This window comes from Lates calcarifer, linkage group LG2 (genome assembly GCF_001640805.2).
Source record: "Lates calcarifer isolate ASB-BC8 linkage group LG2, TLL_Latcal_v3, whole genome shotgun sequence".
In the NCBI taxonomy this organism is placed as follows: domain Eukaryota; kingdom Metazoa; phylum Chordata; class Actinopteri; family Centropomidae; genus Lates; species Lates calcarifer.
Genome location: NC_066834.1, coordinates 2,368,135 through 2,392,726, shown reverse-complemented (window position 1 = coordinate 2,392,726; position 24,592 = coordinate 2,368,135). Strand labels below are relative to the sequence as shown.

Genomic DNA, 24,592 nt, shown 5'->3' with positions numbered 1-24,592 from the left:
TAATTGGACAGGCTGAGAGGGCGTCATTGAGTCCAGCTGTTTGGTTCTCAGCTCAAGGTCATCTGTGCTGGCCTCGAGGCTTGATGGCCTCCATCTTCACCTGGATGGTGATACTCTTTCTTTTTACCTTTTCTCCCTTTCTCTCTGTTTCTGTAGTCCTCCCTCCCTCCCTCCCTCCCTCTACAGTATTGATAGCTGTGATTTATTGTGACAACAACTGATGTATCTTGCTGGTGACCTGTAAAAGGCAGCTCCTTCATGGACACAGCCAAAGGTTAATAAAATTGGTGCTGATTGTATCAATTTTACAGATAAGCCATTCACAACAAGTGTAGTCGGGTGAATAAGAAGTCAATTCAGGCCTTGGAAACTGCATGCAGGCCCAATGAATAGCTGCTTTTAGGTGCTTTTTTTCGTTAGGAGGATAAATGGAGAATTGCAGCTCTCTTCCATTGCAGCAGGCAGCGGAGGCAGAGTGAGGCGAACCGAGGTTCAGACAAGCCTGCCAGTAAATTGCCCTGAATGGGTTCTGGAGGTTGACAGGCCCTATTAAGACAAACGGCTTTCCTCATCGGAGAGATAAAATAAATCAGGTGTTTAGTCAAATTAAAATAGTTCGAGTGGAGAGGGCCCCTGGGAGCTCTCGGAGAAACTCAAGACAGATGTGGCCAGAGACGAGAGGAAGACACCCAGGAAAGAATTCAGCTCCTGCTGGCCCCAGGCCAGGATTCACTGTACTGTTATCTGGATCTCTATGCTTTTATCTCTCTCCTCACTGTCTCTCTCTCTCCCTCTCCGTCCTCTGTCAGTTTTCCCATCTCTTTTCTTGTATGTTACCCCAGATCAGCTTGTCACACAGGAGTGCAGTGAGAGGAGAGTGAGTTACTGTCTAGCCTCTCACTGGCAATTATGTTGGCTGTGTAAGTCAATGGTAGGATCACTTAGCATTGATTAGGCGAAGGGAGAGAGCAGTGCGGCTGCTACACACAGTGTAGACATGTAACTGAGAAGTAAGCCCATTGGTCTGTTCTTCGTTGAAGTATGCTCGCAGTAACTACATAGATAGTAAAATAAATAGTGTGTTGATTATTATGATACATGCATTCAGAGTGCTCATGCATTCAGAGTGTCTTTTTAATGTGTGAACATGGGGTTTTTTATTGCAGTTTTTAATGAGGATGTACATTTCTTTTAGTAGGAATCTGCAAGAAATTCCTCCTCTAACATTTACTGGAATGGTCATAACATAAAAATGTGTCGTTTGGAGGCCAGTGCAAACAGTGACACTCAACACTTTCTTTATATTCACCCCTGGTAGTCTGACGCAAGCTGCCACCTCAGTTTGACAGCTCCCTGCAGCACTTTGTCTGTGTGCTGGGAACAATTCCTGCCCCTTCTTCCTCTGAAAGCTGTGAACACCAGCCACAGTAAAACAGACAACTCCGGGCTGTATGTGACCTTAACACCTTCTAGTGAATTCGCTGCAGTAGGTTGCTGCCTGCGTGGTTTTATGTGTACTATACATTGTGTGTAATACAATAGCACGATACATGATGACTGTTGTGTGCAGCACAGTCAATGACCAAGGCCTCCTGCACGGCTCTCTTGCAAACACCTACACCCTGGTTATGTAGTTCTGGCCCACTGTGAAACTTTTCGTGTACTTTTTTTTCAGGTATGCATAACACATACCTGTATCTGTGTTTATGACTCCAGCTCTCCACCCTGTGTTTATCCCTTCTACTCCTAACATTGCTCTCTCCCTCTTTCTCTCTCTCCCCCCTCACTAGGTACTCCAGAGAGCCTGGCAGAAAAGGAACACCAGCTCTCCACAATGATCACCCAGCTGATCAGCCTGCGAGAGCAGCTTCTGGCTGCCCACGACGAACAGAAGAAGCTCGCCGCCTCACAGATGGAGAAACAGAGGCAGCAAATGGAGTTAGCTCGTCAGCAGCAGGAGCAGGTAACTGCTCACTGTTTTCTCTTCTTACATTCACAGTGTCTCTCTTTGTCTCTTTCTGTACATCCAGGAACAGCCTTTTTTCCCATTAACATATTCCAGATTTCCCACGTCTTTCTTTACTTTCTTTCTTCCATCCTTGCTGTTGAAAACATCCGCTCCTCCTTTAATCTTGTTTACTCTATTTCCCATTTCATCCCTATAATAAACCCCATTAAATACATTTGTAACAAATTGTCACTTAAGACTCTATTTCATATTAAATTTCATGCCTGAAATATGCCAATAAAAAATCTTACTCCGTAGGAATTTGGAATAATATTAGATTTAAGAGATGTGATATTCTATATTGCCTCAGATATTTTGGTCATGCTCTCTCGCCCACATTTATGCTGTGTGGTAGGAAAAATGTTATTATGACTTGTACTAACAAATGCGACGGAATGTGTGAATTAAACGTTATATTAAACATGGAAGTCCTCTATATCTTATAAATTGACTCCTATTAGAACAAGCCTGGCATTAGATTTGCAGCACAAATCAGGCCAATGAGCCATATTGTACAAATCAGCAAATTAGCAGAGGCCATGAAGTGTGTTAATGTCTAGGAAGAAATAAGGACACAAACTATCCACACGGGCGACACTTTTATTATCACCAGCCACCCTAATGGCTATGAGTCAATTATCAGCAAGGAGTTCACTCAGAGTTTTCTCAGCACACTCTCAGACCTTCCTGTGGTAAATGAAGAGATAGACCATATACCTTGGAGTGATGCATTTGGTCATAGTACACTAATAATACATTAACAGTATTGATTTTTTTTTCAATCAATGATGTTCATTTGCAAACTACACTCAACTCTGTGGGCTTTGTAGATGTCGCAGCATAAATGAACAGTGATTAAGATATTTTATTATTTGATCTTATTTTGAAGTGGAAGAATATTAATAAAACAGAGAGAGAGGGAGAGATGGGGCGGAGAGGGAGAGCGAGAGAGCCCGCTGAGAGCTAGAATGTCATCAAGCCATCAAGATACAACACAGTAATTAACTGTTGACACTCGTGAGGAAGCCAGCACAAATTAATCTTGACACATTTGCAGACGACCGATATCTTACAGTGAACACTTTGTAATTATATTTAAAAATGAAAATTAAATGACACTTAAAACTAGGTTGTCATGCTCAATGAAGTGGGCATGTAGAAAGAGGGGGACTGCTGGGATGAGAGGGATTGCGGTGTGGCTGCCCGTCACTCAGGGGCGGCAGGGACCTCTGTCACCCGCACACCGCCTGCGCTAGTTATCTCCATCTTAACCATGTTCATCTGTCCTGTAAATAATTTGTTCTCTTTTACCACTGATTCTGACGACATGAAAATATGTAGATTTTTTTGTCAGATCAGTTTAGTTTATTTGTATTATTCTGCTTTACTAATCTGCTTCTTATTTCCATAGAATATTTTTATTTAACAGTCATCTTTTAACATGCTGTATGTCATCTATTTTGACAGCTTGCAGTTGCAGCACAGTTTCTATATAACATTGTCTAGCAAAAACAGAACAAAAGTATGGAATGATTTTAGCACCTCCTCCTCTTCGTCGTCAATTTAAACAGGAATTATTTCATTTAACATCTTTATTTTTCTTCCCAACCAGATTGCAAGACAGCAGCAGCAGCTTCTGCAGCAGCAGCACAAAATCAACCTCCTCCAGCAGCAGATCCAGGTCAGTGAACGTGCCTCTGTTGGCCCTCTCAACACTCAGCAGCTTACAGCCTCTCACTTTCTCCATTCTGATTATTACAACATTTCTCCCTCTTCAGTGTAATTAGTGCACCACTGCTGTCACCATGAGCCAAATGTCTGGATTTAATGGCACAGATCAATAAAATTAGACATTAAAGTAAATATCATTGTTAACTTCTTCTAGCTCCTGCTTCTCATCTTTTCCCCTTTTTTATATAATGCTTGTCTTTTTATCTTTAATTTTTTGTGTCACACTAACATTCATCACTCTCATCAAATGTTAATTGCCTGTTGGTAATCATGAGAGCTTTAAAATATGGAGGAGAATAATTAGCACATCTTAATGAACAAAAAAAGGGGGGAAAGTAACAACAGCTAATGAGTCCTGCTGATGGAGAGGAGCCTGGAGGTGGGGGACATGAAAGAGGCTGGTAAATGCCTCTGAAACGAGTCAGTCCCAGAAGGGCAACGTGGCATGCTTCCACACAGCATAAGAGCTACTGAAACTTATATTGTCACGGTCATTGTTTCTTTCTTTCTTAGTCCCTTAGTCCCTCTATTTTATGTGTTTTCTAACCTATGCCCCACGTGCCATTGATTGTGTGTGCCTTATGTGATACAGTAACTGGTGCAGAGAGAGACCACCCAGGCTGCATGTTGCTGGACATAGTCAGACAGTACAGAGTAATCCAGGCTCAGTAACTGGCAGCGGTCAAGGCTGTGAGCCTGGCTGCCTGTGTGAAGCTAGCGTTATCCTGTCGGGTGTACTTGGTGTCAGGCACATCCCTCTCCATTAACCTCCTCCTCCTCTACTTGTTCCTCTAACAGACAACTCCCCAACCACTCCTTTCATTTCACTTTTTTTTTTTTTTACTTCTTCAAACACTTGCAATAAATTGTTCCTCCATCACCTTTTAACACTCTTCACAAGATTTTTTTTTCTTCTAAAGATCAGTTTCTTCTTATATGGGGCACCATACCCCTAAATAACAGTTTGGTCTTAGAATACACAGGCAAAGCAAACTTCTGGTTTCAAACAGCAGTTAGCACAACAGCCATATTTACTGCTATGACATCAAAATGACTCTTTGAAGGGTCATTTGTAAGAGAAAGGCCATACTGTCAACATGTTCTTGAGAAGCCACTAGTCTGGACCTTTCACTTCAGCTGTGGACAGTCTACTGGAAAAATGATTCCATATTACACTTCACTAAAGAGAAGCACAGACACTCTGTCTAGAAACCACTCTAAAATTAAGTACCTTCTACACTACTGAGGGGCTAGTATTACTCATATCATTGAGGGTCCTTTACTTATGCTCATTGAGCATAAGGGCACAGCCCTAATGCATCTCACTTTTAGAGGCCCTTGCTTTCATCACAAACTTAAAGGCAAATGATACCTGAAAATTCCCCTTGATGCATAGTTTTGAGAGAGGGTGGGGGGTCGAGTATGTATGGGAACGTACTTCTAAATATCCATTTCAAACACTTGAACAGAGATACAAGTAAAGTCCTTTCTTGCAGAGCCCAGTTAGCGAGCTTCTCCCTCGGCCAAACAAGCCACAGATCTTCCCTGATAAAAAAGAGAAAAGCCACATCCACAATTAAACAAAAGAGTCCCACGTTCAGGCCATCTGTTCCTCTGCCCATCAGCCTCTGCTGGCTGCACTTTTCAGACAGAGCACCACCCAAGAACAAACAGAGATCAGCCTCAATACATCAAATAAGTTTGATCATGTGCAAAATTGTTTATCCAAGAGTAAGTCCTTTTAAAGCAGAAGATGTTCTCTCTCCCTAACTTCGTTCCTCCAAACATCCAATGTGGTGATGGCTGCTCCTCTTGGAGAAGCAAAGTAGATAAAAGAGAGTCAGGGGCAAGTTAGTGAAGCATTTTTTTGCCACTCTGTTTTCATTACTGCTGCCTCTTAAAAATGCCCCAGCCATTTTAATATATAACAGCTTTGACTTAATTAGTTCTGTAAACAAGCTCCCAGCCTGTATGTCACAGACTTTTAGCAAAGTGGTAAGCAGTGTTGGGAGATTGAGTTACTCTGCTATTAGCATGGAGAGCACTAAACTTTATTGGAGACCCTACTGGCCATCAAAGTCCTTCTGTTTTGGCTCCAGGGAGAAAACCAAAGAGAGAGCCTCTTGCGAAAGGTCTCATATTGATGATGTAACTGATCACATCAGTGGACATTGTAAACTGTCCGAACAATAAAACCATGGAGCCTGCAACTGGAGACTGTTGTTGGTATGCTATATGTGTGCCTTCAAGGGGGTTTTTACCCTGTGGTTTGAAGGGAATCTGTCAGAAGTGTGCAGTTACAGAGGTTTTAGTGAGCGAGCTTTGGAGCAAGGCAACACGCAGTTTAATCAAGTTTCGCTTTTGAATAGCCATCTCTCTTTTTATCCTTTCTCATCATTCCTACAAGAGAGGGAGAGAGATTTAGTCTTTGTCCTTCGGGATTACAATGTCACTTGTTTTAAGATAGCAGATGTTTTGATTGCAGTGTTAGGGGCTTATCAAAAGTTAAAGCTCAAGGCTTTGTGTGTTTTTCCCTCAGCTTGTTTGTATTCCTTCAGTCCATCCTCGCTGCTGAAATCGTCTTGGCACTAATTCAATCCCAGGATGAGATTAACTCTTGAGTTGATTTAGCTGAAAATTTGAAACACCACTCAGGATTTTATAAGACACATGTGACAATTAAACATATATATTAGCAGAGAACTGGCTTGTCCCAAGTTACTTAATTCTCAGAGTGTGTGTAGGTACTGGGAGATTGAAAAAAAAACAGAAATAATGAGTACACTGTTCAGTTTTCTGATTTCTTTATGCTCAGCATCAATCAGGGACACTGAGCATTATTTGAGTCTCCTCCTCATGGCTGTCTGTTTCATAAACACGCCCTCTTTCTCCTGCTCTTAATGGATGAGCAGTGGCAGCAGATGAGCAGCTAAACAGCATCACGTTGATCATCAGACTGTTGACTCTTGTTTGCTGACACTTTCTTCCATATTCATTTTTTTAGTTTCACTACATAAGAGTTAAAGGCATGTTACTAAGAAGTGAGCAGCATTAAAGTGGTAACAGCAGAACAGTATATCAAAGTCTTTCTGATCATAAAATAAAATAAAATGCCCTCATGAGACATGAGGCTCTATGAAACTCGAGTGACAGTGCTGTCCACAGCTGTAACACAACCACCCAGCCCCTCATCTCACATGGTGATGACCCCAGTTCGTGCATTCCTCAAGGGGAAAAAACACGGCCTGACTACTCATACACATGCACAGAGGTGATCGCGTACAGTACCACAGGCTCACAGGGACCCAACGCATTGATACACACATCAAGAGAATAAATATTGGCTGAAAGGTCAGGGTGAACTTTATCTTCACAAACAGGCAGGAGAAAGCAGAGCTCCCCAGATGAAACAGAGGGACACTTTTAATCCAAATCATTTAATTTAAATTTTTTATCCATCAAAAATATCACAATATCATGACATTGTCATTTGTCATTGGTGGCATTGATGTGTCAGCCCTGAGTACACTGTAAGATACAGGATCTGAGAGATAATCATTTCTATGGAGGCCATTGTCAACAAGAGTTCTATTTTTTTCACACCTGTTTTTTCTTTTAGCTTTAAATGATCCGATCATAAAGCAGGTCCTGGCTCTATTTATCTTCCTGTGACCTGCCGTTCTCTCTACCTATACATATCCTGACTTCAAACTCCAGCCTCAATGTTCACACAATTTATCTGTGCCGATACATCATACCTTTAACCTTGTGTCCACAAAGACACACAAATACACATAGAGAGAGTGTGGATATCTTTCTTTTAAAAAGAGAAACCAGAGATTAAAATAGAGAAGGCCAGTGTATTGTTGTCTACTGCACACATCCAAAGCCTTGGAGGTTTTCTCATCTGTGTCTTTAATGGTGTGTAGAAACAGTGGGGGACATGCAGACATTTAATTGTTATGTGCTAAAGGTCCAAAGATTAAAGATGACATTCACTTACATTTAGATGCATTTAGCTGCCCATGATTTATTAGGTGGACAGTCTCAAGGTAGATTTCAAAGCATATACTATGAGATGAAAGAGAGGACAACAGACACTAACAGATCTCTCTCTCTCTGCTTCACTGTAATTAATCCCCTTTTGGTCCATGTGTGACAAAATGTAGTACTATTAAAAAAAGCTTACTTTAAGGTAGGTCATTAAACCATGCAGCTTCAGTTACTATTTACACGGTTTTAAATTAAATAAAGTACAGGTTGGATATCCTTCTTTTCTTTTATACTGCTTTTCAACACAGACAAAATTATCTTCCATGCTGCTGTTTACTTTCAGTTAGTATATTTTTAGAAGAGGAAAAAAATCTGGATAGCAGTGTGTTTTAGTCAGTTGCACATGGATTTCCCATTTCCCTCTGTTACAAAGAAACCAGAGAATTCACAGGGGAAGCTCTGTAAAAGTGTCTTCTGTATTCAGTGGCTGTAGAGTCTGCCCAGTTAAACACATAGGTTTTTGTGTTACACACTCACACCGTTTTTTTAACGGTGGCGACGACTGCTGTTGCTGTAGTCTGCTCCAAAAGAAATCAATTTTCAACTAGTGATAGCTAATTATCTATTTATTGCTCCCTCAACAATGCCATAATCTATCTAGTTACGTACATTTTAGAAGTAATTTTGGCAGAGATTCCTCTTTCTTTCCCTTTGTACAAGTGTTTTACCTGTTTTTACTGTGCAGATGTTATCAAGATTGGCCAAACTAAATGTGAGACATCTGTCATGCCTCACGTCCACCTTAAGCAGCAGCAATCATCAAGTCATTCCACAGATTTTCAATAAAATCCAGCCCCTGCTTTAGTCGTGCCCCTCAAGGACTTTCACATTGTTGCTGTGATGCCATTCCAGTGTGAGTCTGCTGTATGCTTGGGGTCACGGACCTGATGCAAAATAAATCATAAATCCATTGTAAAATCTATGTAAATCTTTTTACCTCAGCTGAAGCATTAAACTTTTATCTAGTGCTGCACAAATCTAAGTCATCTAACCAGATCTCCCAGCACGAACAAAAACTGATTCTCTTAAAATGGTGTTTAGTTTAGCGCTATATAAATCAAATTTGACTTGACTTGACTTGATTATAAATTGTACTTTGATAGTGCTGGTTTGTAATCACTCCTTTATTATTATGAAAAAGAATATGCATGTTATCCAGCCGTGCACTGATTCTGTTTAGTTACCAATTCAGAGAAGCAAAGACTCCAAAACTAAAACATTATGGTAAATATTTTAAATCAGTCAGATGAGTTTAAATAAACACAGGGCTGTATGGTAATTGCACAAAGATAATAGCGCTAATTTGTGTATTCTCAGATGCTTTTGTTGTCTCCCCGGCACAAATGATTTTCTCAGTGTGAGACTCTTATTAATGCACTGACAAAAAAAAAAAAAAAGCACAAAAATAGACATTGTTAAAGAGAATGTGTAAGTCCCCCAATTAGCACAGCTAGATTGGAACTGTTAGCATGATAATAAGAGAATAATAGAGCAGGGAAATGATAATGTGTGTGTGTGCGTGTGCTGCTGTGTGCACACGCGTGTCTGCGCTGCCAGATCTTTCCCTTGTGTTGAAGGGCTCTGTGTTAGCCTGCTAGTAGGATTATGTGGGGGGCATTAACAGCCTAGTCAGACGGACTTGGCTCTCGCCCAGGGAGGCTCGGTCCAGCATGTTCATCCTCCATTTAAGGAGACTGTTAGCTGATGAAGATGTGCACATGCAAGACTGAAGATAAAAGAAAGCGGTGACCCGACTCATTAGCCCCTGTGATTTAATATATTGACACTTGGATACAAATAATTCCATTTAGTGGACTCTATCGGTGGGGAGGGAGGGATCAATTCAATTAGTTATGAAATGTGACTTCTTGTCGGGGAGCAGAAGAAATGCTGACGTTAAACAAAGTCGTGTGCAATTTAAACAATAAAGCCATCGCAGCCCTGTTAAAACTTAATGATGCACAGAAAAGGTGTAATAGAGAGAACCTCAGCTCGGCACTGGCAGTGATAGTTTGCAAATGAAGCTAAGTGGATGGACAGTTGCTATGTAATGACATTTGTCTGTTAAAACAAAGTCTTGCTTTAGGAATATAAACAGTAGCTGCTGTTTGAATGGTCTGGGGTCTGTGGGTTTTGTCCCATTAGGCTTTTTTTTTTTTTTTTTTTTTTTCAAATCCACTTACCTAACACAAGTGTGAAGCTTTAACTTACAGTACACAAGCAGGGATAGTGAACTGAGCTGCTCTAAATGAGATGAATAAATTGTGTTAAAACTGGATTTAAAAATAACAAAAGGTGGAGAGATTCATCCTCCTTTGTTAAAGTCTAACAACTGATCACTGACTTTATTGAGTCAGTTCAGACACAGCCAAATGAAACATATGCTTGCTTGTGCAGTGTCTTTGCCAGTAAAGTAGGCATGTAGACAAACATAGATCAATTATTGCTGTAAATTACACAATAAAGCCGTGTCTTTGTGTAATTGTCCTTTGTATTCAGACACCTCAGCAGTTTAAGCAGCGATAATTAAGAGGCTCCATATGAGAGGTGCCACATCAACGGCTGTAATGTGTGAAATCACACCTTAGGGTCTACTTAAAATTAGTCACCTTAGGGTTTGGTTAAGCAGCCTTGGGACGGGTTAATTTATCACACAAACTTCCAGCCTTCTATCAGTCATCACAAGTGACAAGAATAATCGACAGGAGACAGAAGATTATCAGGAATTCAGCAACGTGAATTTGTCTTTGAATGAATAATGGTGCTAAATAATCCTGATAACTGAACATCTATTCTTTACACTTAAATAAATGAAGTACTTTTATGTCCCATCTGAATATCGCAATAAAGCACCTGTTTGAAGCTCCACAAACCTCTCGTGGACGAAAGGCAGAGCGCATTCACTTAACACCCATTGTAACCCAACCCTCAGAAGGAAAATATCAGTTGAAGGAGAACACATCCTCCAGTGTGATGCTGATTTAGTTTCCTCTCCCTCTCTGAACGGACTGTGTTTTCTCTGCTAATGTTGTGCAAACTGTTGTCTTTGCGTTGGCTTTGCATGGTCATCGTCCTCAGCAGTGGGCACACTCGCAGGGAGAAGGAGCTGCATTAATAAGCTCCACTGTGTACAGGCAGCCGGCAGGGAGAAAGGGGCGCGTGTTTTCTTAGGGCTGGGGTGGCAAAGCAAAGCATTCAAGCCCATAGCCAATGTAAAAAAGGAGCTTTTTGTTTTGGGGGGTTGGAGGAGAGTCCAAGCATTCCCCACCAGAACACAATGAATGAGCCATTCTGTCCTGCGCATAGAAACAGAATTGTAGATTTTTTTTTGTTTAGTTTAGTTTTCTCAATAACTCAGTTCTCCAAAAATACCAACTTTTTCTTTTAAACATTTCCTTAATTCCATTGCTAAATCCTGAAAAGAAATCAATCTGTATTATCTAAACATGTCATCATATAGCCTCTCGTGTTTGATGTTTTACAAAATATTATATTTCCTTGCCCATCATCAGGTGATGATATTTGAGCATGTTTGAAGTCTCAACAACACACTTGTGTCTCTAATAAAGTTGCCCCTCCTGACAGGCCTGTTCTCTGCTCAACAACAGAGTGGGCTCTGTTGTTTTCTGTGGCCCAAGCAGCTGGGAGGTAATAGTGAAGACAGAGCCTCAGTCTGTGACAGAGGGGGAAACCCAGCCAAAGTGTAGACAATCCTGTCACACAAATTAGCGGTGGTCTACTGTTTCACAGTTATTAACTTCATAACTGCACAAGAGTTTTGTCGCACATATTTTAAATACATGTTGAATTAAGGAATTAATCCTGCTTCATATTGAAATATAACACAGGGAAGTCTCAAAGGATTATTTCTTTCATTATTTCATAGAACCCAAAACATTTACCAGTGGACACACAGAGCATTTGTGCTTCTCTGCAGGCTACAAAGTGTCAAAGATGAGATGTTTCAAACCTTTACAGCCACATTATTTCATAAGCCTCACACACTTAAATCCCTCTATTTCCCATTCCCTCCTACCCTGTTCACATCACGTGTAGCTGGCTATCTGACTAGTCCATGTCCAATGTTCTTTAGAAACCCACTCGCACCCCTGCAATGAGGGTCAGAGGCATTTCACTTATTCCCATTTCCATACAGCGAAGGATGTATATGCAGGGATAACGATGCTGGCCCCAAACCCACTTGCGGGTTTGTTTATGTCTGTTCTCTTCTTTCCTGTCATTACACATGCTGTTTGAGGAAGCCCCCGTGGATTTGACCAGTTTACTGAGAACCTTAATTTTATGGCCAGACTTTGAAAAAGAAATGATTTAAAAAAATCATTCTTACCTCCATGTTTGCACCTACCCACTCTTTCTTTCTTAAACATACACCAGTAAATGACACGCCTCAAGCCTTGATATTTATTTTGAATACAAATCTGATTCTTTAGATGGATACATTTCAACTTTCTACTAATCAAATTTCATGTCTAGAAATCCATTTTGACATCTTGACTTTGTTTATTTTTTGTTTATTTTACTTATCTTTGTCTATTTTGCCGTTTTCCATCAAACTTGGCGTTAAGCTTTTATTATTCTTCCTACAACATTTAATACTAAACCTACAGTTAAACTAGGGCAGTGTGCAGAAATCCTGTAAATGCCAGGCAGTGTATTTAAGCAAACAGTAGCCTGCAGTTTTATCCAGAATTCCAACGAAGTCAGGAGGAGCGATGAGATGGAGGAGGGCTGGAGCGGAGGGATTTGGGGTGGGGTGCGTTAGGCGGGTCAGAGGGTTGGACTACCCTGCTTTCAAGCTCCCGTCTTAATATAGACATATTGGAATGGCTGTTTTCCAAGAGAGCTTGTTTTACTGTGTAAGGAATTAGTGGAACAAGAAGTCATCTATTGGTTATTCCCTCTGCATAGCCTGACCTCACTCAAAGTGTCTGGATTTGCTGCACTTTATCCTGAACAGCTCTCAGTGTTAACACACACAGGCATGACTGATGTGCAGCACACTCAGACCTGAGCAAACAGTGCCTGCTGTCAGAGGCACAATTCACAGAAAATATTTTTTTCAGGCTGTAGCCTTGTACACTATTGATCTTTGGCTTTAGATTTCAGTGAATTCTGAAGGCAAAGTATGCTGTGCACAAATTTCCAATTCAGGAAGGAAGTGAGGAGAAAAGGTCAGAGACATGACAAGGACAAGGGCCCTTTGTTAGTGACCTGAACCTCTCCAGCGCATTTGCCCTCCCCATTCCAGTGCACTAATTTCCAGAGCAGACAAGCAGGAATAATGTGCTCCAGTCTAGTGGGTGGTAATATGAGGACCTTTACTCAAAGGCTCAAGTCTGGAGCATCAAAGTCTAGTTCACATCTATTGATCTATTTGTCTGATTACCATTAACTACAGACGAATCCAAACACCATCACATCTCTGTTCAATCAATGAGTGTGTCTGCCATGTGATGGAACTGTTCGATGTTGAGCAGTAGTGTAGCCGGTAGATAAGTGACCTGTAGTAAAGGAGTAATATGTGTTTAGAGAACTGTTGATTGTTTCATTGGGGAAAAAGTCCTGAAGCAACACAGAGGATGCAGCAGCCTAGAAGCACTTCCGCTGAGTGATTTTCCTCCTGGTTAGGCTCCAGTACAGTGTACACCCAGCGGGCTGTGTACACAGTGGCGGGTGTTAAACATATCCTGCTGTCTAGTGTCAGTTTTACTGTGTGTGCTGCTGTTGGGATGGAGCCAGACTTGCCAGCTTCCTCAAGATCACTTTCCCTTTAAATGGATCACAAAAGGTGATTTCTACTTGCAGGCGTTTGGTGTGCAGCTCAGCGGAGAGCAGGGGGGAACGAAGTGTGAACTATCAGTTCTTACAGCAACAGCTGGAGTCTGTCCTCCCTAGGTGAAATTACAGAAGCCCTCCTATAGAAAATGTGAAAAAGAAGGTTAGCGAGAGCTGCGGATCTGACAGCTACTAAAGTGTGGAAGTAATTTTATTAAAATGAGACGTCAGTGAAACATGAGCCCTTCTCTAATTACTGATTACTGGTGATTGTGATCTTTTCCTAATGGGGAAAGGCACCTATTATAATCTAAATGATTGTACAGAATTAAGTACATCATCACCATGAATTCCTCAGAAATTTTATTGGCTACTTGTGGTCTTTTTGTTTTCAGTATTTTCATAAAACACTTTGAAGTGGTTTTACTTTTTTTACAAGTCTCTCAAAGGAAAATGATTACAGATTATATCCAAGATAAGCATCTATGTGAGAGGTGTGTTAAAAGGTGTCAAGTAGAAGATAATCAGGATATTAACTGAGGATCTCACAGGTCTTTTCAAGCTGATAACCATGAAACAAGGTGAGAATGAGGTAGAAGTTTGTCTTTTTTTGCCCCTTTTGTCCTTTAATGGTGTTAATGCTCTGCCCTGTGTTTAATTGTGGCCCATAGTGAGCAGCAAGCTTGAGTGTGGATCAGTGCTTGGAAGTGTAATGGGGTTTAGAAGGAAAGCCAGCAGGGGGTCTTCAGGCCTCCATGGTGCTTTGTAGAGGCTATAACAGACAGTGAGGAACATGGGTGTTGACAGGGGCCCAAGTGAGAGCAGTAATGCGCTGTACATCTCCATTTGCACTCAGTGTTTTGGAGCTGCTTGTTCATGTCTTATAGGTGGATTCTTACACTTTTAGAAAAACTACATCACTTGCTTTTTTCAACAGCAGAAATATTTTATAGCATTACCTGAGCTTTAATACAGGTCTGTAGTGAAATCCCACAGCTTGTTATAAATAAAAGTGCATCGTTCATCTAAAATATGTTAAGTACCGTCTGTATTACACCACAAGTAAGCTTTGGATGCAAGCAACTGGATGTACATCTACAAGTACATCATTCATGGGTTAATGCAGTATTAAAACAAAGTCGGGTGTGAATCTGTGTGTGTGTGTGTGTGTGTGCATATTGCATGTGTTGTAAGTGCTGGGAGAAATAGAGGGAGCTCTTTCAAGTCTACCCTGTCTTTTACACCTTGTGTATTTACACATCAGAGATGAAGAGTCTGTCTGCACTGTCTGACTCGCCCTCTGCAGTCTGACCCTAGGATGAGCTGCTGCTGTTGTAAAATATTGCAGTTATCAGTTGAGCTTATAGTGTAAGTGATTTCTTGTTTAACTTTAAGTTTTGTTTGCTCGAACGAATGTTCAGTTACAAAAACATGAACAAAGCCTTCGTCAATAACATCACATTGAAGTGAAATGAACCTAATCTAAATCCAAATTACACAACTACAACAGGACAAAGTTGTGACTAAATTAAATTTAGCAAAAATATCATAAGCTGTCCTGTATTTTAAAAGGCAAAGATTAAAAGAAACCTGATGAGCTCTTCAGTAATGTGTATCTATATGGTACCCTACTTGCAGTAGAACTGCATGTTGGTTCTATTTTTCAAATACTAGCATCTCCTTGAGAGGGAAACAGATTGCGTGCTGGCCTGCTACAGACTTCATCAGGTCATGTGAATTGATGATACATGTTGCAAGGCGGCTGAGTTCCCCCGGAAACCTCTGTTGGAGCGCGTGCTGGCAGAGACGGGGGCCTCAGCCAAGTCTGTCTGACTGATCACTACAGATGCTCCTCTTCAAGTATTCCGAGTCAGATCCTTAGTGCTGGGTCTTGAGGGACAAACAATAGCACCTGTTCCTCATAAGATAGCCCATTCATGTATCTTTAATGAAGCCTGGGGGCAGATGGTGTGAAATGACATTATCCAGTACTTAGCGGTGCTAAGACAAAGGAAGAGCAGTGCCAGCACAACAATGCTGCTGTATTTATGAGGAGAAGGGAGGACGCTGCCCAAGTGCCCCGCTCACATCTGCTCCACTTCATTCTCTGACTCCTCAAGATCATCTTGGCAATAGAAATATCCTGGGCACTCAGCCCATACATAGATGAACTTGAGGATAACTCTTAAAGGGGAGAGTGGAAGGCACACATACGTATTCACTTTGTTCTCTGTTATTTTAATTTAATTTTAAAATAAATTTTATTTTTTCTTCTAATTTCCTTTAATGGCAAATTTCTAAATAAAAGCACTCGTGAGAGTGTGCCAGCTGTTAATTGACAGCTCTACTAACCTACACTATTTGTTGCCACCTTGAAGCTCTTCAAAATTTGATTTGCCTTTCTCTGACATTAGTTGCCGTAAATTAAACTTTAATGCATGGAGCTCATTACTGCAAATCACAGCAATTCAAACTCACTGCATTTATTTCCCCTTCAACACACATCTACACTCTGTCTTGCCTCGATGAATCTTGTATATTCTGCTCCATATTTTAAAATAATAATAGTAATAAAAGCTGATATCCCAGATGAAATGATATCATTTACATTTACTGTTGCTGGAGAAAAATACGTCCAAGTATCTGATGCCTATTTCTGATGTCTTTACAGATACACTGTGTTCAGTCTAATTGACTTATTTTAATTTATGCAGTTGCATTTGCATTTTCACATAATGAAAAACAAATAAATTATGAAATTTTGTAAATGACAGAAAATATTTAAATACTTTTTTCATTGTCTACCATCATACTATGGTTTCCTCATGTGAAGTAGCTGCTCTCCTGGTTGTTTTGCTGATTTTGCTGATGATTTGAAAAAGGTTGTTTATGTGCATCCTGAACATTAGACTGGTGCACGTTAAGGTTCCAGGTACAGTTGCAAATATATTTTGACTTAGGAGAATGGCCCTGTGAATTTCAAATGGAAATATGGACAGAGAGCTGTGACTTATTTGCTTACTTTGAAAAACTGATTTAAAAGTTATGTACTGTCACTTCTGGAAATAGAGCGAGACATGTTTTCTCTATAACTTAATTTAGAAAAAAAAGGTGTGCTAACGTATGTTAGTTAATTCATGAAAATGTACGAACTACCATGCAACACATTTGTAACACACGTGGACGGGATGTGGACTTGAGGGAGCCCTTTTCTGTCCTGTGACTACCACACATTCAGCAACAGACTCCATCTGGTTTTACAGTCCAAATACACAGACAGAGAGAAGCTGTGTTCCCCAGTGTCCCCCCCCCGCCTGTCACTGGCTCTACCTCATGTTGTGACATTAATTATTGTGTTTTTCCATATGTTCCATACATGCAAGGCCAAGATCCATCTTTCATCCATTCAGCCTGGAAACTTGGAACACAAATCCCTATAAAGCAATGTTTTATTTAAGGTCATTTGTCGCAGTCTCCTTGGACATTTATTTTTCTTCAGCAACAGCACATTTTACAGAATTACTTCTAGAAGAATTACATACTTTCCTATTCTTCTATAGTGCACTTTCTGCACTTGCACTTTTGTAAAAGCTCAGTAGACATAAAATGGTTCTATATATTTAGTTTTCAGTCTAGCTCTGCACCTCTGGACAGATCAATAAAGTAGTTTTAAGTAGGTTTAGCGTGCTAGCTGTGAGAGAAACTGGGTGCGACTACTCCGGTAAAGGGTCTACAGGGGGAGCAACGCGGGCTGAAAAAGTGGAGATCATAGCAGACCTCAGCCAGAACATGGGGGAAAAGTCGTTGCTCAGAGCAGGTTGATTTCATGCCCCAATGCAGCGGCAGTAATTGCACCCAGACCCGTTTTATTGCGAGTTGATTTTAAGGAGGGATGAATGGAGAAACATTCTGTAAAGTGTTTATTTTGGGGGATGACCTTTATTAACCCATTTTCCAGGCAGGTTCCCCTGAGGTGGCCTGGCTCAGTGCTAGATTAACTCTCGCAGGCCCATGGTAGCCGGGCTGCTCCCCATCACAGACTTTCAGGAAGCGGAGAATGACAGTGAGATTGGACCTTGCAACATGTGTGCAAAACCCCCACACACCACTTTTGAGACATAAGCTACTCACCCACCCTTGACACACACATGCAGCGAGTTTGTGTTGATATCCCCAGTAGGCAACTCAGCAACAGGCTGGATGGTGAAGGTTAATATGTGAGCGGAGCAGACAGTCAGAGAATGACATTAAAATGAAATACAGCGAGCGCCAAGTACTTTTCAACTGCCTGCTGTTTTTCCTCTGCTGACAACAGTTGTAGTAAATTACCGGATTGTCGTTAGGCTTTTATCATCTAAATAAATGTTCATCCAAGATTATGTGAGTAGTTGATCTTCCCTTGAGGTGAACGTGTGCTTTCGTGCATGTACATGCTGATCAGTCCTGCCTCTGTCTCTGCACCTGTGTAATACATTCAACAATGCTCTTGCTGACATGTTGTATCTACTGCAACAGCCAGAGTGTTGGTGAATGCTCCTTTCAGCACATATGGTACTTCTCCACAGAAGCCGTACAGACCTACCGAGCCTCTCTGCTCTCTGTCCTGCATGTCGCTTCCTCTAACTGACACTGGAACAATGTGCGTACATGGGGCCTTTGATGTGCTGAGGTGAAATTGTGGTTTGGATTAAGAGCAGGCGTAGCTTGGCAAGGTATTGTGCGAGCACACGAGGGCCGTCATTGCCGCAGAGCCCCCTGTCAGCACGCGTTAGGAAGGGCTGTGATCTGGCCTCCCCCTGAGTGGGCTCTGTGTTTCTGTGTACCATGCCTATGCTTAGGCCTCTCTCTGATCTCTGCTCCCTATCTGTTCAGCAGGTCCAGGGTCACATGCCTCCGCTCATGATCCCCATTTTTCCACACGACCAACGCACTCTGGCAGCAGCCGCCGCCGCCCAGCAAGGCTTTCTCTTCCCTCCGGGAATGTCTTATAAGCCAGGTATGCTTGCAACTTAAATCTTCATTTTGTCCTGCCTCCTTTTCCTCTGTGCTTGCTATGTCTTTTAATCATGATTATGATTTTTAATCATAAAGGTGTTACACAACTTAATATATAACAAATACGTAGTAACAAACAAATGCTTGAGTCACATTTGAGTCCACTGACATGCTCTGCTCTGTCTGAACTTGGACTCAGGACCGAGGCCTGGGAATGTTCTAGTCCATGTAGAACAATAGATATGGGTAGAAAAGCAGAGGAATGTAAACATGTCCTCAACATGAAAGTACCTTTCAGGAGTTGCTGGCTGTAATCGTTTTTTAAGTATCCACTGTCAGAGATCCTGTAACACAGGGGATGAACCCTGCATGAGAAATCTTCCTATTATTAGGAACTCCCCCGTAACAGTTTCACACAATTATGCCAGTTAAATAAAGTAATTGAAAGACAATTATAAGGTGAATTTTTTTTTTTTGGATGATGCAAGAAACAGGTTTTCCAGCACAGCAGACAGTTTTCACTGCTTGTAACAGCATGCCTCTCTCTCTTCCTTTGTCTTTGTCCTTTGTAAAAACCAGTTCCACAGCTTTCAAAATTTAAAAAAAGAAAAACGTTTGTTTAAAAATTGTTGCAACATGCTGACTGATGACCTGCCAAAACAGTAACCTCACACACCCTCGTATTCTTATAAAAATTAAAGATATGCCACAACATACTACTGTATTCATATTAAATATATTTAAAAAGAAGAACCACGGTGTAACTGATCCCTGCTTCTTAGTTTAAGCTTTTCCCTTCACATGGTCTACTTGGTCCCAGGGCCAAGCATTTTTTAAATGAAGCTCTAAGTACAATAATCAAATTAAACAAAATTTATAATTTTCTAAAAACAGAATTTCCTGTTTTCTCTCCAAAACATGGAAACAGAAGGAGACCGTGTTGTGCTGATGAAAACCTCACTGTCAGAAAGAAAAGGATTTATGAGTCAGTCAGAAAAGGAGGAAAGTGCCTGTCTGTTGTAAAACGGCACCAAGACAAGGAAGAGGGCTGAAAATGGAAAAAGAAACACTAGGAAGTCAGCAGGTTCACAGCACAACATTAAAAAGGTGTGGTAGTGCAGTTAATGAATTAACTATAAAACCACAGGATGAAAAAGAAAGTCAGCTATTTTGGAACTATGGAGCCATGACAGCTTAAACAAAGTGCCTGAGGGGGAGTCTTTTACCAGTGTGCTTTCTGCAATGGGTTTGACACGGAAAATGTTTTAGTTCAAATAACAGGAGCTATTATGGAATCATGGTCAGGGGTCGCCATGTGTATGGTTCCTGCATAATTCATGAGTTCATGAAGAAATAGCAAAGGGGGTCTGAAAATGACTCTTGTAGTCAGGAGAGGTATTTTCAAAACCTCTATTATCCCCCCCCATCCAACACAATATACACAATATATCCAGACTACAATGTTATCACTACCACCTGCAGGGTATACAGGATGCTGCCATGTCCTTTCTCCGTGAAGTGAGTGGCCAACCATTCACTTCCAAGACTAAGGCACACTAATCTGATGTTATCATTATGAGACAGCCCCCAGGGGCCACTGCTTATGACCCCCAGCCCTGTGGTGCTCACATGGCAACACAGTCATTCTAGCACCATAGTGGTAAGTCATCACCCCCATCCACTGGCTGTGCTCAATGGCCTGGTGTTGCACGGTAGACAAGCACAGTCATAGAAACACCAACTCATCTTTTAAACAAATAGATACAAGTCGGACTTCCCAGTCTGTTTGCACTGCTTACACGGACATGGCAGCAGTGTTCAGTCTGATGTGCCACTAATGGACCTGCAGAATGACCCTATAGTCTTTGGGTTCCTCTGCCAGTCTTCCTCATAGACATCCTGCTGACAGTTGGCAGTTTTCTCGTGCTATTTTATTTTACATCTTGTATTTTACCACATTCTAGTCAGTCTCTAATATTTTTATAAAAAGTTCTAATTCAAGTAATTATAAAAGTTTTTTGCTGCTGTATGGCCTTGTAGAATTGTTTGTCTTTGTTTTTCTGTGAACAGCTCTGGTAATTCAATGAAATTTAAGAGACAGGATCAAGTTTAAATGGCACAGTCATGTAGTTCATTCATCATCATTTGAGCAGGTCTAAGAAAGGTCCCAGCTCCATCTGTCAACTGACAGCAGATCTATGACTTGTATTTCATGGCATCACATGAGCAGGGAAATATAGCCTGTTGTGGTCACAGCGTCACCTGCACTACAACCCTCTCTGAGCATGGGACCAGCCAAAAACAAAAAACAAACAAAAAAAAAAACAACAACCAAAGGAAAAAATACCGTTAAAACGTAATTCCCTTTCCCCGGTGACGCTAACCTGGCACAGCGCCCATTCCCCCGGGGCCTGGTGCCTCGACACAGACTGTGTGCACCGGAGACCCCAGACCTTGGAGCCAGAGACCCCCCCCCCTCCCCAAGCAGTGGTGGTGTGCTCACTTAGCACATGACCCTCCCCAGGTTTCACATGACATCTAAAGACATCCAACCATTCATTATTCCCAAATCCTACGTCACAGACAGCACAGAGCGAGAGAGACGGAAAGAAAGCGATACCAAAAAAGAGGAGGTGTAGAAATAACCACAGTGCAGTGCCCGCACATCCAACCCAGCACTATTTGAAACCACTTGTGCTGTGTGATTTTATTTGCTACTAAATGGGGATTGAATTTCCATGGCCTGTATCACATTGTGCTGTGCTGTACAAGATTGCAAAGTGAGGCGAGCGGGCGAGGGCAAAGTGAAAGAGAAGGTATATACATTTACCTTGTCTGTGGCTTAATGGCTCCATATGTTTGTGAGGAGAAGTGACAGGCAGAAGTGGGGTCTGAGCGAAGGCCAACTACCCCTCCCCACTGTGCACCCCACCTCCCCTCCTCCAGACACATGCTTCAAACCAACCTCCCCTGTATGAACGCTGTGCTGCCCCGTCTCACTGGGGCTGTTCTGTCTGTCTCAACACACTAGGCTGAATGTGTAAAAGCTTCTGCACCCCCATGGACATCAGTCATACTGCAGCCGTTTTTATATCCCTGTCTGACAAATGTGCTGATGGCAGGCCAATGGTAGTGAATAGTAATGAATAGCTGCTGCTATTTGGAGACCTATTCTTCCTTGCTTGATCACAGTGATATGTGAGATAAGAATCTGTGGGTTTCTTTTTTTTTACCCTTGTTATTGTGACTGCACACTTGTTCTAACCAGTTCACATACAAGTGCTTTCAATCTGCTGCCAAAGCTATCACTCAAACACAAACAATGTAGTGTTGAACAATAGCCAGACAAGTCTACAGCTGTATGAAGTGCCTGAGAGAACATGCTGGTCCTTTTACATAATCGCTAATTGAATACCAGTGAAGATATTTAACATTTATTCTGAACACAAACACACACGAACCTTAAAAGAGCTCCTTACTTGTTAAACTATGTAGTAGTTATTGTTGTCATGGTATTTTTCAGGGGGAGTATTGTGCAGGTGGAGGAGGGAGGGAATGGTGCGGAACGTTCCTAAGTAATCCCGCTCCAGTCAAACCAGCTTAGCCTTTTGTTAATGCAGATGTTTGGGCTTGAAGCCGAGGGCTCGTTGCAATGTGCCACATTGCTGTGGCAAAGTAGCGGAGGGCCCAGGATCCGTGTTGGCACTTGCCTGGTTGCTGTGGGCCCGGCTCATTGTCTGAACCTGTATGCATTGTTGTCTCTCTCTCTCCCTCTCTGACAGGTGATAACTACCCGGTGCAGTTCATTCCATCCACAATGGCAGCTGCAGCAGCGTCAGGACTCAGCCCCCTCCAGCTTCAGGTATGTACAGTACTATGACAAAGAATGCTAGGGACGCCCGCCAAGCCCAGGGCAGAAAGGATGGCTAAGCAGCTGTACGCTAAGTAATGAGCTGCACACTAAATAATCCTGGAGGCCCCCAGCTCGTACACGCTTATCACCTTACATATGTAATTTATCCCGTTTTATAGAGGATTTATCCGCACTAGCTCTGCCAGACAGAGGAGTTAGGAAGATAATAGTTATTAGAGGGAATGAGAATCACTTGGTTGCCTTAATCGCCTGCCAGTGCATTTATCAGAAGACAATTGACTGTGTAAGCAAAGAATCTCCTTCTTATTGCTTTTATCTTGTAGAACCACAGTAGTTATTTCTTTTATCTCTGAGAGGAAAACAAATAAGGAGAAAGAATGGGTGAAAACCTGATTAATTTTAATATGTATATATAATGAGAGTAAGTTCATGGTATGTAATACAAAGTGAGGCTGAGCAGGGGTTATGAGCCACAGAAAATGTTGGGACAGGCTCCAACCCCTACAGGCTCCTCCAGGACTTTTCTCAAACAGCATTTAAAAGAGCTGAACCCAGGTCAGAGCTTTACCCGAGGCCATAATGATAAATATAGATAATTATCTGCGTTCTATCCATCAAGTTGTTATGATTAGAGTTATTACTGTTACCACAGCTCTCTCAGTCTGTGCATGATCTTTGTTTCCAAATTAGTGATAATAATTTTTTTTTACTTCTACAAGAAAGCAATGGAAAGCTGAATAACAACCATATTATTCAGTGCTGCTTGTAGCTTCTCTAATTATCAGTTTTCTTTGTGGTTCTGAGTAACTGTAGATTTTAAGAATATCTGAAACTAGAAATCGGGACTGTTCTTTGGAAACAAAAGAAGGAAACAAAGGATTAAAAAGCATAGCTCCAAACGTATGGTTATGTCCCCACTGGTTTATAAACAACAACAAAAACTTACTGAAAGCTGCAGCATATGATTATCAATATAAGTAGAAAGAAGTATGGCAAGATTAAAAAAAGAGAGTGAAGACTCAAGGGGAGGGTAAAACATAGAGTGTATATGTGTTGCTTAGTCCATTGGAAAGGAGTGGTTGTTCAGAGGCTCGCTGAGTCTATTTATAGTGGTGTATGAGGTCAGATGAGACAGTCATATATCTGAAGGTTGGGGTGAGAAAGGGGAGACGGGTCTAGAGTCATTAATTCTGATTATGTATCTAACCCTGGGAATGGGCAAAAACAGTGCCTCCAAGACCATGACTTGGCTGACCTTTATAGAACACAGTAAACAAAAAGAGGTGCATTTTCCATTAATTGAAGTCTGTCAGCCTGTCACATATTCCGCCTGCTGGCTGCTATTTACCCTGCACAGAGACTCCCCTTAAAACAGCAAGGCAAGTCAAACATGCCCTTTTCTACATAGCTGGGATCAACAAACCATGTGACTGCCACCACTTCCTCTACAAAGCACTGAGGAGTCTGCCATGATTAAAAACATCATATCTACCCAGACATGGAATTAAGTTGGGGTTGTCTCCTCCCTTTTAGGGCAATAATAGCACCAGCACTCTCCCCCTTCTTCAAAATTAAACTGTTGAAAAGTGCCCTTCAATACATGTGTGAGAGGACTCATGAGCAACAAAAGAAGCAGAAAAAATCTCATAAACAATGCCAAAATCACAACACAATAATAAAAGGGGTTATTTAATATGAGCTATTTTAAAATGAACATGTTATGTTCAGTGGTATATGATGTAACCTGTCATTTAAACACCACTAGTTAGTTTATTTGGAATAAAAACACTATCAACATCAAATCAAGTCAAATAAGCTGATTTAAGACTCCCCTGCAAATCATACCTCCCTATCTTTTACAGAATTTATTTTTCACGCATCATCAAGCACAACACTACACTAACCCTTTAAACTGTCCTAAACTTTTCTAGTTCCACCTCCAAGGCCATTCTTCATTTTCCTCACACAACATGCACAGATACAAAGTCCCATACACATACAGCTGAATAGGCTGCCCCCCCACCCACAATTAAAATATCTCTCCCTGTCACCTTCATGGCAACGTATAATTTTCACCAATTTACTCAGTTTAAATTGTGCAATATATGAACCTTAAAAATGATCTTATTGGAAGA

General features: G+C 41.4%; 1 protein-coding gene across 1 annotated transcript in view; it reads left to right on the top strand.

Annotated features, from left to right (window-relative positions):
* Positions 1-24,592, top strand: part of sox6 (SRY-box transcription factor 6) — a 133,827-nt gene that overhangs the window by 75,957 nt on the left and 33,278 nt on the right. The window contains 4 exon segments of the mRNA XM_018684989.2: positions 1,791-1,963; positions 3,621-3,689; positions 18,464-18,584; positions 22,366-22,445. Coding sequence (XP_018540505.1) covers positions 1,791-1,963; positions 3,621-3,689; positions 18,464-18,584; positions 22,366-22,445 — 443 coding nt within the window.